General features: G+C 43.4%; 1 protein-coding gene across 2 annotated transcripts; it reads right to left on the minus strand.

Moving 5' to 3' along the window:
- Nucleotides 1-55: 55 nt before the first annotated feature.
- lipea (lipase, hormone-sensitive a) lies at nucleotides 56-11,633 on the minus strand. 2 transcript variants are annotated; one of them, XR_005706733.1, is made up of 12 exons: nucleotides 11,383-11,633; nucleotides 7,050-7,297; nucleotides 6,215-6,499; nucleotides 5,870-5,960; nucleotides 5,596-5,741; nucleotides 5,311-5,496; nucleotides 4,872-5,024; nucleotides 4,525-4,669; nucleotides 3,844-4,071; nucleotides 2,333-2,724; nucleotides 786-1,116; nucleotides 56-390 (listed from the first exon to the last, which is right to left on the minus strand). XR_005706733.1 is itself a non-coding variant. In XM_040122074.1 (11 exons), exons 1-11 carry the CDS (start codon nucleotides 11,390-11,392, stop codon nucleotides 874-876), a joined length of 2,127 nt encoding a protein of 708 aa, XP_039978008.1. In that variant the 5' UTR covers nucleotides 11,393-11,633; the 3' UTR covers nucleotides 56-873. The 2 variants fall into 2 exon arrangements, 1 of the variants encoding a protein (XP_039978008.1); XM_040122074.1 differs by having other exon boundaries at nucleotides 56-1,116.
- Between the last annotated feature and the right edge of the window lie 4,263 nt (nucleotides 11,634-15,896).

Consider the following 15,896-nt stretch of genomic DNA (forward strand, 5'->3'; position numbering starts at 1 on the left):
TTAACACAATCTGTGCAAAAGCCTCAAATAAGCACACAATATTTTAACACCAGTAATCCTTGCAGTTTTGATTTAATACAGGCTCTAAGTATAACAACATAGTGTTAAATATTAATAATAAGAAATATCAAGAATGAATTTACAGTATAACAAGTTACTTTCATATCTACATCCACATACTGCTGGTAAATACAAGTTGAAGGCCTCCTTATCAATATGTTGTAAACATGTGACAAACTGGCAAAATCAGGTTATAAATTTAATTTAAATTATATAATAATAATAAAAATAATAATAATACAGTGCATCTGAAATTTGTTTCCTGTACAAGTAAACCTTTAATCCCGTTCAGCTTGACGTAGGCAAAGCTTTTCTTCATACAAGACGAGTCTGCAAAATACAGCAACACATTAAATTCAAGGCACAACAGCTCCCGTTACTGACAAACATCAGTTTTATAAACCACTGCCGGGGCTGGTTACGGTGATTTCTTTGTGTTTAGTTTCTGTCAGTCAGTAATATTTTCAATGTGCGTTTGATCCGCATCTTCCACATGTAAATCTTAGTAGAAAAATGCGAATATAGTATCATTAGTGCTGGTAGCAGAAAGTTGAAGTTTTTTCATAGCTCTCTTGAACCTTGTTGCCTACAGAAAATGTTGCGCAGTACACAGCAGGTTTCAAGTGCAGTGCGCCTAAGCTTCCTCCACTTTTACAGTTTTTGTTGTACCCTCACAATTCTCCCTGACTTGTTTCCTTTAGTTAAACTTATTGCATGATTCTCACCACATCATGTCAGCTCTCGTTTTCATCCAAAAATAGCAAAGTCCCAAGAATGACAGATAAATCAGCCTGATGGATTGGTACTCTGGTTCTAAGTTTCTTCCAGCTTTGGCCGTTTGCGAAGGGCAGGTGTGACGCGTTCTTGCTCAAAAATCTCCCTCATTCGTGCCACACAGATTTCTGCAGCGACCTCCGTCTCCTTGGCGAGTTGTGACAGGCTGAGGAAGCCGTGAGGGAGGTCCTCCACCACCGTCAGATTCACTGGCTGGCCCATGTCTCGCAGTTTCTTGGCAAACATCACCGAGTCGTCCAGCAAGGCATCCAGAGCAGAGGCCTGTGTGGTCACAGGGAGGAATCAGGAGATAAGTACTGAAAACCCCGAACAGTTAACTGGAAAAATGCAAACTCTGCTGGGAATAACAGACTGGAAAACAGGGTGGCTTACGGTGTGTGTGTGTGTGTGTGTGTGTGTGTGTGTGTGTGTGTGTGTGTGTGTGTGTGTGTGTGTGTGTGTGTGTGAAACTGGACCACACTTTTTTTTTTTCATGCTTTAGCCCAATTAATACAACCAACAAGTAAGGTATGAAAATCAACTTGACAACACTTGAAACTTGATCCAGAGGTTAATACTATAAAGTTAACGTTAGTTAAGTTAACGTTTAGCTGTATTTTTTTTTTTTGCCAAAACTACATTCTTTTTTAGTGGCAAAATAATTGAAACCGCTTTACACAATAATAATACAGCTTTTGAGAACGCAGGACCATGAACCAAAACCAGGGGCTGACTGGAAATTAGGAAAAATGCGTTCCGAATGGGCAGTGGAGGAAGCAGAAAACGCAACTTTGAAATATCCCCATCTTATAAAGGGTTGTGTTAGCAAACAGATGCCTATTTACACACCCCAGCAGACAACTCAGCAGCATTATCATTAATTATGTGTCATGTTTTTAGCCCCACAGCAACAGTATTCACTAAAATTGACATTTCAGCTGCAGTTTAGTCTCCACCAGCTCTTTGAGGGGGAATGTCTGGCCTTTTAGCTGCTAAATGCTTCACTATGTTCATCAGCTAGAAGTAGCCTTTGTGCAGCTTTAGGGTATGTTTTGGAAAATGGAGAGCGGTAATGTTAACTCTTCTTTAATTTTAGGAAAACATTTTAAAAAACATGCAAAAGAGACCACAGGGTGGGTGGACAATTTTCCTCCCAAACCAGCACACAGTCTGGAGAGTGGGTTTTGATGGATAAAAATGTCAGCACCTGGCAAAAATTAGCAACTTAGTCATTATTATTGATCTGCTTGATCAACCATTGAAACAGACGCAACTATGATGTTTACGATATTATTTTGTACAAATCATCCACATTGCATCAATAATTTTATTGAGGTTTGAAACTTGGGGGACAGGAAGATGCTCTGTTTCCATTTGTAAGCGGGAAAGAGAGAGCCCAGGTTGAAACAAAGATGTGATGCTGTAATTAAACACCATTTTAAAATAAATCAAGCTAAGTGATTGAACTGTCCCCTGGGATTCCTCTTCCCTCTCTTACCACTATGTGTACAGGCGGCAGGCCTCTCAGCAGGTTGTCTGGAGCCAGCAGAGGCGACACAAAGGGGTTCCTCATAATGGGACAGGAGGTCGGGCGAACAAAAGCCAGGCACTCGGAGCGCAGGGGCTCAAAGCCATGTGGGTAATCCATGTGATCTCCAGAGTGTGGTGTGGAGGTGTGAGTTGATGTCCTGCGGGTTTCACTGCTCTGGGACCACCTCGGCGATGACGTCAGGGCGTGTGCTCTACCGGAATTCAGCATGGGGTCCAGAAAGGACTGGATCCAGTTGGAGGCCCCCTGGGTGAGATCACTGAGCAGCATGGCCGTGTCTCTGCCGAGAGCGCTCAGACTGCTGCTTCCCACTGCAGGCTGCACCGTGTGGTACTCTGTACCTGGGAGGGAAATGATGAGAGGTTAGGAGAGGAAACAAAGACACCAGAGAAAACATAGAAGGAAAAAGGAAAGAAGAATACAACACGAATGTGGCTCTTTAAGATGCAATTGTGGCTTATTTCTGAAGGGTTTCTGCTGCAACTTAGACACAGTAGCGATGTATGTCACACACAAGTAATACTAATAGTTTGATTTGTGTTGTCGTAATGAAAGAGGGTAGACTACAGCATGACTGGAATGGTGAGATGGTAAGTAGGCGAACTGATGTGATTATTTTGGTTCCAGCAAAGTATTAAAACTGGTCAAAACTAAATAAAGGAAATACACAAAACTGAAATGATGAGCAATCACACACCAGTTACAGTCACACCATTCAAATAGCCTAATTGGATACTTCAGTATGTGAAAGCCACATTATGAATAACCATATAAAATAACCAAAAGACAATGACAGATAACACAGTATATTCAAACCAAATGTAGAATTCGGTCTTTCTGGACTATATTTTCTGCTAATTTAAAAACCTTGAATCCCGTTTGATTTGATGATGCAGACAATGTGAAACCAACTTCTTTCCACTGGCTTCAAGCTTCAAACTGTGTGACTACAAAGACGACTAGTTTGAATCACTGTATTTCAGGCAGTCTGAGATTTCCTATGGCGGTCTAGAATAAAATCTAGAAAAATCGAACTGTTTATACATTCACTGTTACGCTGATGGAATTGTTCCTGGAGCTCAGGCTTGGGCATATCAGAGCCATCCAGTGTTTTTACCGTGGCAGATTGGCCAAACCTGTGAGCCAAAGCGATTAAAATTCAACCCAGTCAGACTATGGGGTTGATATCGACATTGTATTTAGTTTAGAAGTGATCACTGCCTTGACAGCAGGCTGTTAATTATTTTCATCATTCTTTCCTCCCACATTATCCGGTTTATACATAAATCCTTTTGATATTTTGTTTTCCGTTCCAGTGGTGCCGGGAAGTGCCTTATGTTAAATGAGGTGTGAAACCGCACACACACACACACACACACACACACACACACACACACACACACACACACACACACACACACACACACACACACACACACGTGCCCTGTGCCCCCACATACCTGCATAGGCATTGAGGCACTTTGCAAGCACACCTAGAGGCAACAGCGGGTCAATGAGTGTGAGCAGGCGGGAGGGCGAGGCATCAGTGGTGAGCAAGGTAGCGGGGTAGGCAGCCATGATGCCGTCAGGGACTCGGATGCCGCTGGATATGGCCTTCATGGACACGGTGATGCAGAGGTTTCCTCCAGCACTGTCCCCCGCCAGACAAACACGCTCTGCTGTGGAGCCTAGGAAACACAGACAGAGGGAACTATTAGTATCTAATAGTACTAATGATAATTTCAAATATATGAAAAAAGAAGGCTATTTTAAAAGGTTGTTTTGTAGATGTTTTCATCCAAATCACTCAATTATCATTAGTTGATTAGTTTTTGGTTTTTTTTGTACTGTTCTTCTATATGTTACTCTACTCTACCTGCCTTTTTTCACCTGCTGAGTCCAAGTACTTCTGCGGTTACAATGTGTTTACAGTTTCCTGCCTTAAGTTTCTTTTCTTTCACAAAAAGTGAAAAGGAAAACAGTAACTTCCTTTGGCAAATTACGTGTGGATGAAAATGCAGATGCTGAAATGATGATTTTATATTTCCCCAAATATTAACAAATTCATTAATTAATATGTTAAGATACAAGATATTAATTCTTCTTTCTATCGTCCAGTCTGGTCCGACTCACACACTTACCCAGCAGATGACAGTTATTCAGTGCCCAGCAGTAGGCGTAGAAACATTCCTCCAGGGCTCTGGGAAAGGGCGCTTCAGGTGACAAAGAGTAGTCGACAGACAGGATAGGGACGTTCAGCTCCTTCGACCAGCTCCGAAGATAATTCTGATACATGAGAAGGTGGATAGGGAACAGAATAAAAGATCACACATAAAAGAAGTGTGACCAAGTGCCAACCAATAGCTGCTTCTATTCATTGTACATAATAAATAATTGGTTACTTTTGCAGACTATGAAACAATTTGTCAAACAACTACTACAGCTATAGTTAACACCGGCAGTCTTACACCAGCATTCTGTACCGTACCTCATGGGATCTGGATGTCTGGGCTACAAAACCCCCTCCATGGACGTGGATAAGCAGCCAGGGGGAACGAGGCTGCTTCTGTACCCAGGGGAGGTGAGACGCGGAGATGGGAGGAGGGTCAGTTCGGGAAAAAGCCAGCAGTTCTTCACTGTCCTATAAAGTTAAAGTATAAGCAATAAGGTAATTCATAATAAAGGCAAGGAAACAGTAGTGCATGTCATACACCCCAAACAATGAAGTGTTATTTAATAAAAATAAAACTTGAAATGAACTTTTTCCATCATAATGATCAAATTTTCTTTTTTATTTTGTGGTTTCTACACTTTCTTATCTTTGTTTTTGCATACAGTATATTTTCTTCTCCTTTCTTATTTTTCCTGAGTAGTAGCAGGAGTATTTTATGTTTTTCCTTCCCTGTATTAGAACTGTAGATCCTCACCTGTCCTTCTCGAAGCTCATAGGAGATCAGACGCATGTGGACTGGCCCGGGCCCCCAGTGGGCTATTGGAGGTGACACAGTGGCTGTTAGACTGGGGTCTGCGGCCAAGGGAAGGCGTAGAGTGACAGGAGGCACAGTCAGGGTGAAGTTCACCTGCACTGGGTTAGAGGCTATTCTGTTGAAGCCCTGGCCAGAGAAAGACATACAGGGGAATGAGCAGTTAGAACACCAAAGAGCACTTCAGGTAATAACAGAGTGAAAGGAAGAGTATCCGACCCTGCTTACTGTTATAAGGCCGGACTCTGTGAGGTTCCAGAAAGACTTCCAGAACTGCAGATCCAGGTTCTGGGTAATGCGTTCAAACTCAGTGCCCCGCAGCTCTGGATCAAGGACGTACTTCCCCGATGTGAGGAGAGAAAGAGCTGCCATACCTGGAGGGAGAGAAAACTTATTTTATAGATGATCCCATCTGAAAATGCCAACATTGGACCTGAGAATTCAACTTCCCTCAACACCATGACATCAAAATTGAGAAAAAAAAAAAAAAAAAAGGACTCACCCAACCCAGACTGCTTTTTACCATAAGTCTCTCCGTATGAAACCATGCTTATGACAATGGTCTGGAGGAACGGACGTAGGGTAGGAGAAAACTGTGAAAAGAAAAAAGAATTGTGTCCAACAACTAAAAAGGAGTGAGATACAGTATACTGGTTACTGAAGCATATTGGACTTACGTGAAAAGTGATAAATGACGGATCAAGAACAACACAACCTTTGTACCTCAGAAGTATCTGAATCACATTTGGTGAGCTATCGCCACTGTGTACACAATAAGATTGTATAAAAAAAAAAAAAAAAAAAAATTTTTAAAGTTATGAGAAATATTTCACTGATGTTGGCTGACCTGAAAGCCCAGACAACGGCCGTAGAAACATGCTTTGTGCATGGAGCTGTACTCCTGCACAAACCTGCGGCTCAGGTCCCCGTCCTGAAGGGAGTACAGCTGGCCGGCGGCGTTGTCATTCATCAGCTGCTGGGCGAGGTGGAGCAGGGCACGCAGCTGGCACAGGGCGCTGCAGTACGCCTCCATCTCAGATGTATTGTGGTCTGCCCTGAAGAAGGTACTGTTGTAATTAGAGGCAATGTAACGGCCCTTGTGAATGATGTGCAAAAGGCAGGAGTGCAAGACCTGAAAGGAAAAAAAGAGAGAGAAAAAGGAACAGTGTGAATTTTACTCAAGATGAAGAGAACCTGCCCTTGATCAATTTAAAATATGCAACATTTGGCATCATACAACCATTAAAAGAAAAAAAGAAAAGAAAAGAAATCAAAGAAAACGGTTTTTACAAGCTTCTACACTGCAATATACATTATGATTGTATAATGTACATTACCTGATTGGGATTTGTCATGAAGTATAACCTGTTATTATGGGGTTCTCATTTCTGAGAACCCCATAATAATATGTTGGTATTTGTTTACAGGTCAATAACTTTGTTAATCTGGCAAAATATTCATCCTAATTTTTCGTACTAAAAAAGACCTTTTTTAGTATGAAAGACTTTTTAGTAAGTCTAGCTGTATTTACACACAAATCTAATATTAGCTGATCATTAAAAAATGTACATTGTGAGTCTTTAACATAACAGCAAATACACTTGTTTTTGTTTTGTTTACTTACACAAGAGATATAACAACACAGTATAGTCCAGCAGCGAATAATAAAATACATCTCATACCTTGACCAGGGTGCGGTAGCCATTCCCTGGCGTTTGTGCATCAAAGTCATAGTGGTGGTAGACGGCTGTAAAGCTGGCAACCACAGGCTCCAGGGCTCGGCCGTGCTGCTGGATCCTTCTCATACACGTGATCAGGCGCTTAGGAACAGTGCCGTACAGCAAATCAGAAGGCCCACACAAAACGGAAATGTTGTCTTCACACACTGTCTCCAAGGCTGCAAACACAACCTTGTAATCCATATCTAAGGCTGGGGGAAAAACGAGACAGATGAGAGCAACTGTTAAAACTTTGTGTTTTCTTTAACCTCCTTTACATCTGCCACTCTACACAGCAGACATGTGATGTGTATCCTGACTAAAACGGCCCATCAGCCTAGGGGTAAACACACAGACCATAATGACCTCATCTACTGCGTGATTATACTCTCGTTATCTGCTCGGTCAAGGGTTAAAGTTCCAGTACAGCCTGAAGATAGAATTTTAAAACTAGGCTATTACGTGTTGAATTCAGGAAGACTAGATGACTATGATGACGTCATGTAACGGAGGTGATTTTAATTACAACAAACAACAACAGGCCAGACATAGCAGAAACTCTACACTCCGTAGGAGGGATGATTTGATGTCTTACTCAAACATGACAAGCATATCTGCTGTTACATTGATTGAAAATATTGAAACCTGGTATGTGAGTCTGTTCTCTTTCCAGATAACTGATAAAGACAGACAGTGAGCACATCCTGTGCACTTTTAGTTTTGCATTCGCAAACCGACATGCAAATTAACAATGTAACAGCTATGTACTCTAAGGTGAACGCCTATTAAAAGAGAATTGTGCAAGTATTAAACGTTATTTACGATAAGGATTGACCCCAGTTTAGGCTTGGGCGATATGACGACTTATGAACTTTATATAGCACATTTCAGAAAATAGACAGAAAATACACAGTGTTACTACGTATTAAAATAGTTTCAATTTAATTAAGAAATGGAAACAAAGATAAGAGACAATGAAAAATCTTAATAATAAATAAATGAGTAATTGCATGAAACAAAAATTAAAACTGTAATTACTATACAGAATATATCGATACTGTATAGAGAAAAATAGTTTAGGCTGCTTATTTTATTAGTAAATCAAAATATTCTGAATTGATTTTCCAGAAAAAAGTTCAATATCTTGATACGTATCAATATCACAATATAAAATTGGATAAACCACAAGAGAGGACTTTATCTATATCACCCACTCCTACCCTAGCAGCTCTTCATGTAGACATTATGACCATACATAATGAATACACAGGAAATAAACTGAGCATGCAGTGTGCACTTCACTGTCATTAGTCGTACTATTTTACATGCATTATCCCGCTACATTAAAGCCACCATGTCAATGTTCATGATAACACTACACGTGTTGTGCATTATGGCTTTAATGATATTAAAAGCACGGAAAAGCTCTACTGTGTCAACAGCAGCTGTCGCTGCACACAGCCTGCAGCGGAACGTGAAATCAGGACACTGTGCTAGTTGTGGCAATGTTCATAAACACTGGAGGCTTTATCACAGTTTTGACACATGCTTGATTGTGTTTTTCTGTTTCTGCTCCTTGGTCGGTGTCTCAATGGGCAGACTTTTCGGCTTCTGACAACAGAATTATGCCAGCCCGGTAACTAGAGGTTCTTTGTGCCATCTGCATTAGATGTTGGATACTCACATTTTCCTGCCACAAGGGCCCGGTATGATCTGTGTTTCACCGCAGACAGAGCAGTAGCCTGGATCAGACATTAGACGGCAACAAGTTACAAACAGAAACAAAAACATTTACTCCTTTAACTGTTTCCTTATAATATCCAGAAAGAATTGTCCACAGTGAAACCGAAACTCAGTAAATCCACGAATTCCCAGAAACAATACTGAGGTTCAGAGCCCCCACTGGTGGCTACAGCCCTGACAAATAAACCTCTGTCCTAGGGAACCACATCAGAGAGGATTATTCTTTGTGGTTATTATTTGATTTAGAGCTGCGTAACAGTATTGTGACTGCAGAGATACATGTGACCAACCAGTCAGCCTTATAATCTCTCACTGTATTTCTCTTTTGGCTGGTGTTTCTGGAAGTTTGTCCAGTCTAGTTTCTCTGTATTTTAATTTACTTCAATTTATCCTCTTTTCATCATCTTCTTTGTTGTGTTTTAAATATAGTACTTCTGTATTTCTCTGCTTAAATGCCAAAGATATGTTAGAAGTTATTTTGAGTTTCGCTTAGTTCAGTATTTATTTTTTTCCGTTTTCAAACTGAACCTGAACTGAACCCCATTGTTACTCAGATACTCAGTTCGGCTCATATTATCTGCCAATTATAGTTTCACATGTGCCAGCCAACAGGTAACGACAAATTGCCACAGATTTGTTCACAGCTATGTAAAAATGGCGTTGCCGTGACATATTTTGCCCACCGAAGAGTTAAGAAAACTTTTTTTCCCCCCGATGTACTAAAATTTCCTTCTGTTATGTGTTCCATTATTAGGAACACCTGTACACCTGCTTATTCGTGCAATTATCTGATCAGCCACTCATGTGGCAGCAGCGCAATGCATAAAATCATGCAGATACGGGCCAGGAGCTCCAGTTAATGTTCACACCAACATCTGAATGGGGAAGAAATGTGATCTCAGTGACTTTGACTGTGGGGTGATTGTTGGGCTGGTCTGAGTATTTCTGAAACTGCTGATCTCCTGGGATTTTCATGCACAACAGTGTCTTGGGTTTACTCAGAATGGCGCCAAAAACCACAACCATCCGGTGAGCAGCAGCTCTGTGGACGGAGACACCTTATTGATGAGAGGTCAGATGAGAATCGCCAGACGTGATGGAGCTGACAGAAAGGCTACAGTAACTCAGCAAACTGCTCTTTACAACTGTGGTGAGCAGAAAAGCATCTCAGAATGTTACAAACACGTCCAACCTCGAGGAGAATGGGCTACAACAGCAGAGGACCACGTCGGGTTCCACTACCTGTCAGCCGAGAACGGAAATCTGAGGCTGCAGTGGGCACAGGCTCACCAAGACCGGACAACTGAAGACTGGAAAACCGTAGCCTGGTCTGGTGAATCTGGATTTCTGCTGAGGCAGAAGATGGTAGGGTCCGAATTTGGTGTCAGCAGCATGAATCCATGGACCCAACCTGGCTTGTGCTAACACTCCACGCTGTGGTGGTGGTGGTGGTGTAACGGTGTGGGGAATGTTTTCCTATCACACTCTGGGCCCCTTAACACCAACCAATCACTGTCTGAATGCAGCAGGCTGCCTGAGTATTGTTGCTGACCATGTGCATCCCTTTACGGCCATAATTTACCATCTTCCAGTGGCTACTTCCAGCATGATGATGCACCAGGTCACAAAGCGAAAGTCGTCTCAAAACCGGTTTCACGAACATGACAGTGACTTCTTTGAACTTCAGTGGCCTCCCCAGTCACCAGATCCGAATCACACAGAGCACCTTCGGCATGTGGTAGAACGGGAGATTTTTGCAGCATGAAATCATGTCAACATGACCAAAATCTCAAAGGGGTGTTTCAAACATCTTGTGGAATCCATGCAACGAAAAACTGAGCCTGCTTTGAGAGCAAAGGGAGGCCCTACACAGTATTAGTATGGTGATCCTAATAAAAAATAAGGCAGTCTAACGCAACAATCCTATAATAAGTTATACCTTTATGAAGTGTTTTTACAATAGCCTTCAGTTGGTGAGTTCCAGGGAGTGTAGCATCAGTTTCGGCATTCAATTTCTTTCGTTTTGTCCAGGCGAATCTCACAGTTTACCGAACTGAAAAAGCCGTCGACTGATAAATCGCCCCCAGCAGCACAAGCAGCAGACACTGGCGTGGACCCGTCACCGCGCTCGGCTCTGTCACTGCCCGACACTGCCGGGGCGCCGCCGTTCAGCGCCGGCATCGGCTCCTCGCACTGCCGGCGGAACGGCCCCGCTCGGCTCCGGAGCTCTCCCGGGCGGCGACAGCCCGTCTCCGCACGGCGGCTCCACGCGAAGCTCCCTTCGACGCGACGCCGGAGTGCTCGTCGGCAGCGGGTTTGCCACCGGCGACAAAACACCGCGACACCAAGTTTGAGGAGTTTAACCGCCGAACGGCCCTGTTGCTTCCTGTTTTGAAAACGCCCCCAAGCAATGACATTGTTTTACATTTATCGCTAACGTTCTGCTTCGGGTTAAAACGCTACACACACACAAGAAAAACCGGAACACGACAGATAATTAGAAAAATGTGTGTAGATATGTGACTTCGTGGTGTTTTAATCAGACTTTACTCACCGACCCGCATCCTCTTCCCCACCGTCGGTTTCTGTCCGCGCGCCCGCGGAATGCGTCACGCGCGCGCGCGGGGGCAAACGGGCGCCGCGCGCGCCCCAGCAACAGGTAGGCCCACGAGAGAGAAACACGCGCACCTCGGCGCGCCGCCCGGGCCCCGCTCGTCAGCCTCCGAGCTGAACCAAGGTAGCGGAGACGACGCTAGAGGTGCCACTGTCGCATCTGTGATCGCCGAGCAGGTCCGCGTCGATACAGAAAGGCCCGCGTGGGAGATACAAGATATAAGCTCAGTTATCACGTCCAATACTTTGTGTAAAACCCTTTGCAGTCAGTCGACCCATGGACTGCAGCGGACGCCTAGTGTCTTCCCTGGTGGTGCTCCGCCAGGCCTTCCCTGCGGCCACCTTCAGCCCTCGCTTGTCGTGGGGGTCTCTCTGCCCTGTCCCGATCCCGGTCCCGGTCCCGGCCCTGGTCCTGGTCAGCCGGGCTGAGATCGGGTGACTTGCTCGGCCAGTGGAGGATATTCCGCCTCTCTTAACCCCTGAGCGGTGTGACGGGGAGCCTAGCACGAACCCTACCAGGACCCCGAAAGGGAAACTGGTTTAGCATGTCTTTATTTACATCGGTTGCTTTTTCCCCCACTGTGACAGGTCAAATGTAAGTTTTACAGTTCACGTGACGCCCCCCTGTGGAAAAAAAGGGACATTATACTTGTGTCCCGCTGTCCTGCTCTGCCTGTTCGCCCGGGGACTTCCGCGGAAATTGGACCACGAGCAGTCCCGCCCTGTGTGTCGTGTGGCACGCTGGCTCCTTACCGTTGAAACACAGACACACACACACACACACACGCACACGCACGCGCGCAGGTGGACCCATAGACACAAGGAGAAGCCACGACTTGTATGTGATGCGATGGGAAACACCTGTCAGTTATCCCAGTGCAGTTCAGCTCAGCGGCACCGCACGAACTGCAGCCTCCGGACACCTTCAACCCAAACCGAACATGAAAACCCTCGCGAAGGGGACGATGTTTTGCTGTTGACTGTTGTGTTGGACTGCGGCGGTTTCAGCTGGGTCTACCTAGTGAACCGCCAACTCAGTTTATTGTACGCAACAAGTTTTAGAAAAGAGAGGAAAAAAAGAAAAAAACGCTGAGGGAATCCCAGATGTCCTCTGGAGAAACTGTTCAGTGGTCATGATGCAACAGCTGTCTCACTGTGCAGGTGGTAACCGTATTTATTAAAAAAAAAAAAAATAGAATAAGTGTACGCAAAAGAAAAACCTTCTCTGTCGTACATCTTACCAGGCCAAGTCTTTAAAATACACTTCAGGTGTATCCATTTGTCATAGCAACCTGATGTGGAGGAAATGTGGTACTTTATTTTTTTATTAATTTATTTTTTTACAGTCTCCTCCGTTTGCTCCCTTGATTCTGGTGAACAGCATCGCAAGGGCGGGCCGAAGGCCTCACCCGGACGCCGGCGACCGAGCCTGGCACACTTCGGCGTGTTGCAGCCGGAGTCCTCGGGGGTACGCGACCTGTCGCCCAGTCTGAAAAGTCTGACCCGATTGCGGGTCTTGTTCTCCTTTTCTTTTCTTTTCTTTTCTTTTCTTTTTTCCTCCAGAAACTCGCAGGCGTTTAACGACTTGCCGAGTGTGGCGCCGCGAGCGTTACGGCCCTGGGGCGTCGTCTGGGTCACTCTAAAGAGGGTGTGACACCGTATAGAAAGTATTTATTGGCTCTCCTATTGCAGGCGATGACCTGCTCTTCAGTCGTAATAAACAACAGTTGTTGTATAAAATTGAATAATATCAGATCGGTGCGCATATCAAAGGTCACTTCCGTGACCTTATGTTGATTAACCACGTCCGTGTCGCTCACTTAAACCGTAAACCCGGACACGTCCTTCAGCCAGTGTCCATGCAGGTTTCGCTGCTTCCTATTTAACGTCCCTTCCTCTGCAACTCGACACCGTAAACACGCCGTGTGGCAGATGAACATGCTGCCACTTTGCCCAAACGGCTACATTCAGTAGGGGGGGGGGGTGATACAGTTGTATTTGCAGCACTAAGTTTCAGTTTGAGGCCTCTTCACCGCCAGAACAGCGTTATCTCTATGAAACATTTTAAGAACAGTCACTGTCACAGATTAGTTTAAAGATTAACAATAATCAAAGTCATTTTTTCTTTTTATTTGCTGCACAATACAGGATGTCTAAACGTCGTAAAAAGATTTAGAGGAAAGTATCTGTTTCAGTTTCATCAAAGAAAAGGCCATCAAAGTCATTCAAAAGTCTTAAATTGAATTTTAAAATGTCTGATAATATTTTTTCCTGGCCTCCTGTAGGTAGCAACGTTAGTTCTAAAATGTTTTTGTACGTGGGTTTTGCAAAAACTGGCTGAAAAAATACCTCGCACCATCCCTCCAAACCTGTCTCCCCCTGTAAAATTCATATGTAAAGCTCCAATTAATCAGTAATTTCTTTGAATTGGTTGATCCACTCGTCCATGTGCTGCTGGTCATCCAGGACCAGGTCACGTCGAATGATTAATTAATTAGGAATTATTGCTATATACTGATGGAAAGCACCGAAGAAAAAAAAACTGTAGGCCCATACCGCTGCCCATCGATATCATTCATACTATGGCCAGTATGACCACGAAATGTGTATTAAATGTGACTCTATGTGGAATTAGAATGTCTTAAAAAGTATTTTGATTCATCTCAAGGAACGCTTCATAAAAGCCTGTTGTATTACTGGGTGAGTTTTTAACATTTAATAACAGATCAAATATTTTCAAGTTAATCAATGAGCCATTGTTGGGAACAAGCACTAATCCAAACATAAACACAAAAAAACTTGAAAATGATCACGATCACCTGAATGAGGAAAATACCAGATGGGTATTATTTTCTTTATGTCTGACTCTTACTAAAGTTTTTCTCTCTCACTGTGACTCAGCATTCTGCTCTTTAAACTTTCCAATCACATAACATGTAAATCATTAATAACAATGGTTATTAGTCATTTGAGTTTTGCGTGCTATTGTGTGTTTCTGCTATGTGCACATTTGTCCATTTGTACTGAGCTGCCAGTAGGACCCACAGATAATATCCCGAGGACGGGGCTCCGACCTTTTACACCGACATAAAACAGAGAAAAGGGGCAAATTTTCACATTTAAGAACGTTGGGTCTATTTAATGACATTACCTTGCTTAATGTCTGTTGGTCCGCGGGTTCAGCATTTTGGTCCAAACTGAATTATCTCAACGACTATTCGATGGATTCGATTGGATTGAAAAAAAGGATTTAAAGGGTTAATTGTCACAATTCTTAACTCATAACTTTCCGTCAGTTGACTAGTAGAGTAATCGATTGTTTCAGTTCTCATTGTCAGGACCATTTGATGTTGCTTTATTGCATTTGTGACTCCAGGAAATGTAATTCAGATGGTATCGGGCCGAGGTCATTCTTTTATTTATACGAAAACCCTCACGGCGGCCCGTAGCAAGTCGGATCTAGATCCTCCTAGCAGGTGTCCTGTTGATGACTAGCCTTAAAGATCAAGAATAAATCACAGCACTTATTTGTCGACGGCTGCCGTCACGGAGACCCCCTGATCACCACTGACCTCAGATACGGGTGTCGGACCTTTCTTAAGCCGGGGTAGTAATCGATGCAGCCAGTTTACTCATAAACTGTCAACAGAGGCGCCGACAGCTTCCCCGAAGTCCGTGATGGTATCCTGAAAGAGGACGCCAGCATGAAACTGACTCTGCAGGTTAGCTGAGTCAAGAGGAGTCTTGTTTTATGAGAAACAGGATGCCAGGAAATGGGGGAATGACATATATCAAAGATTATGAGAGAGTCAAGTAAGGTGATTCAAGGAGTTCTTTAGCTCTGATCTAAAAATGTGAAATGCAATACCTCTGCTACAAAGGTAATTGTTTTTGGTCCTGTTCGTTTTTTAGTTGGTTATATATCACTTGTCTGCAGATTTCAAGGAAATTAGGCAGAAGGTTTGGCCATACTGTGGAAGGAAGAAGTGATAAGATGTTGGTGCAAATCCAGGAAAGATCCTGAACTTTGCCTGAACTTTGCCTAAACTTTCTGAGATTTCTTAACACTGAAACATTTGGGGCCATTTTTGTATTTTTGCCATTTTAATCTTAATTACTGCTGTTACTGTGCCTCTCGGGTAAACAGAAAAACCAGGAAATGAATATTAAGGAATAGATTCACATGAACTCCCTCTTTTGTGCATGCATATTTACTCTTTGGTAATCTTTTAAAATATGGGATCTGGAAACACCCTTTTCTCAGTGTCCCAAATTTAGGACCTGATATATCCAGAGTATCTCAAGGGGGTCCCACCAACGAGAATAGGAGCTGATAGGGCTGTTTAAATTGTAACTAAAAGGGTTGTGACCGGCTGGGAGACAAACCTTGATTAATGACTCATGGAAAAGAAACAGCATGTCCAAACTAGGGTTCATTTACAAGTCTCTGTCACC

The sequence above is a fragment of the Xiphias gladius genome, chromosome 24 (assembly GCF_016859285.1).
Source record: "Xiphias gladius isolate SHS-SW01 ecotype Sanya breed wild chromosome 24, ASM1685928v1, whole genome shotgun sequence".
NCBI lineage: Eukaryota > Metazoa > Chordata > Actinopteri > Istiophoriformes > Xiphiidae > Xiphias > Xiphias gladius.

Bases quoted from the DNA above. Each gene is read 5' to 3' on its own strand.
- lipea (XM_040122074.1), bottom strand. The intron at 4,670-4,871 runs GTACGGTACAGA...CTCATGTATCAG, and splicing joins AGACATCCAGATCCCATGAG to AATTATCTTCGGAGCTGGTC. The intron at 4,072-4,524 runs GTAAGTGTGTGA...TGTGTTTCCTAG, and splicing joins GAATAACTGTCATCTGCTGG to GCTCCACAGCAGAGCGTGTT.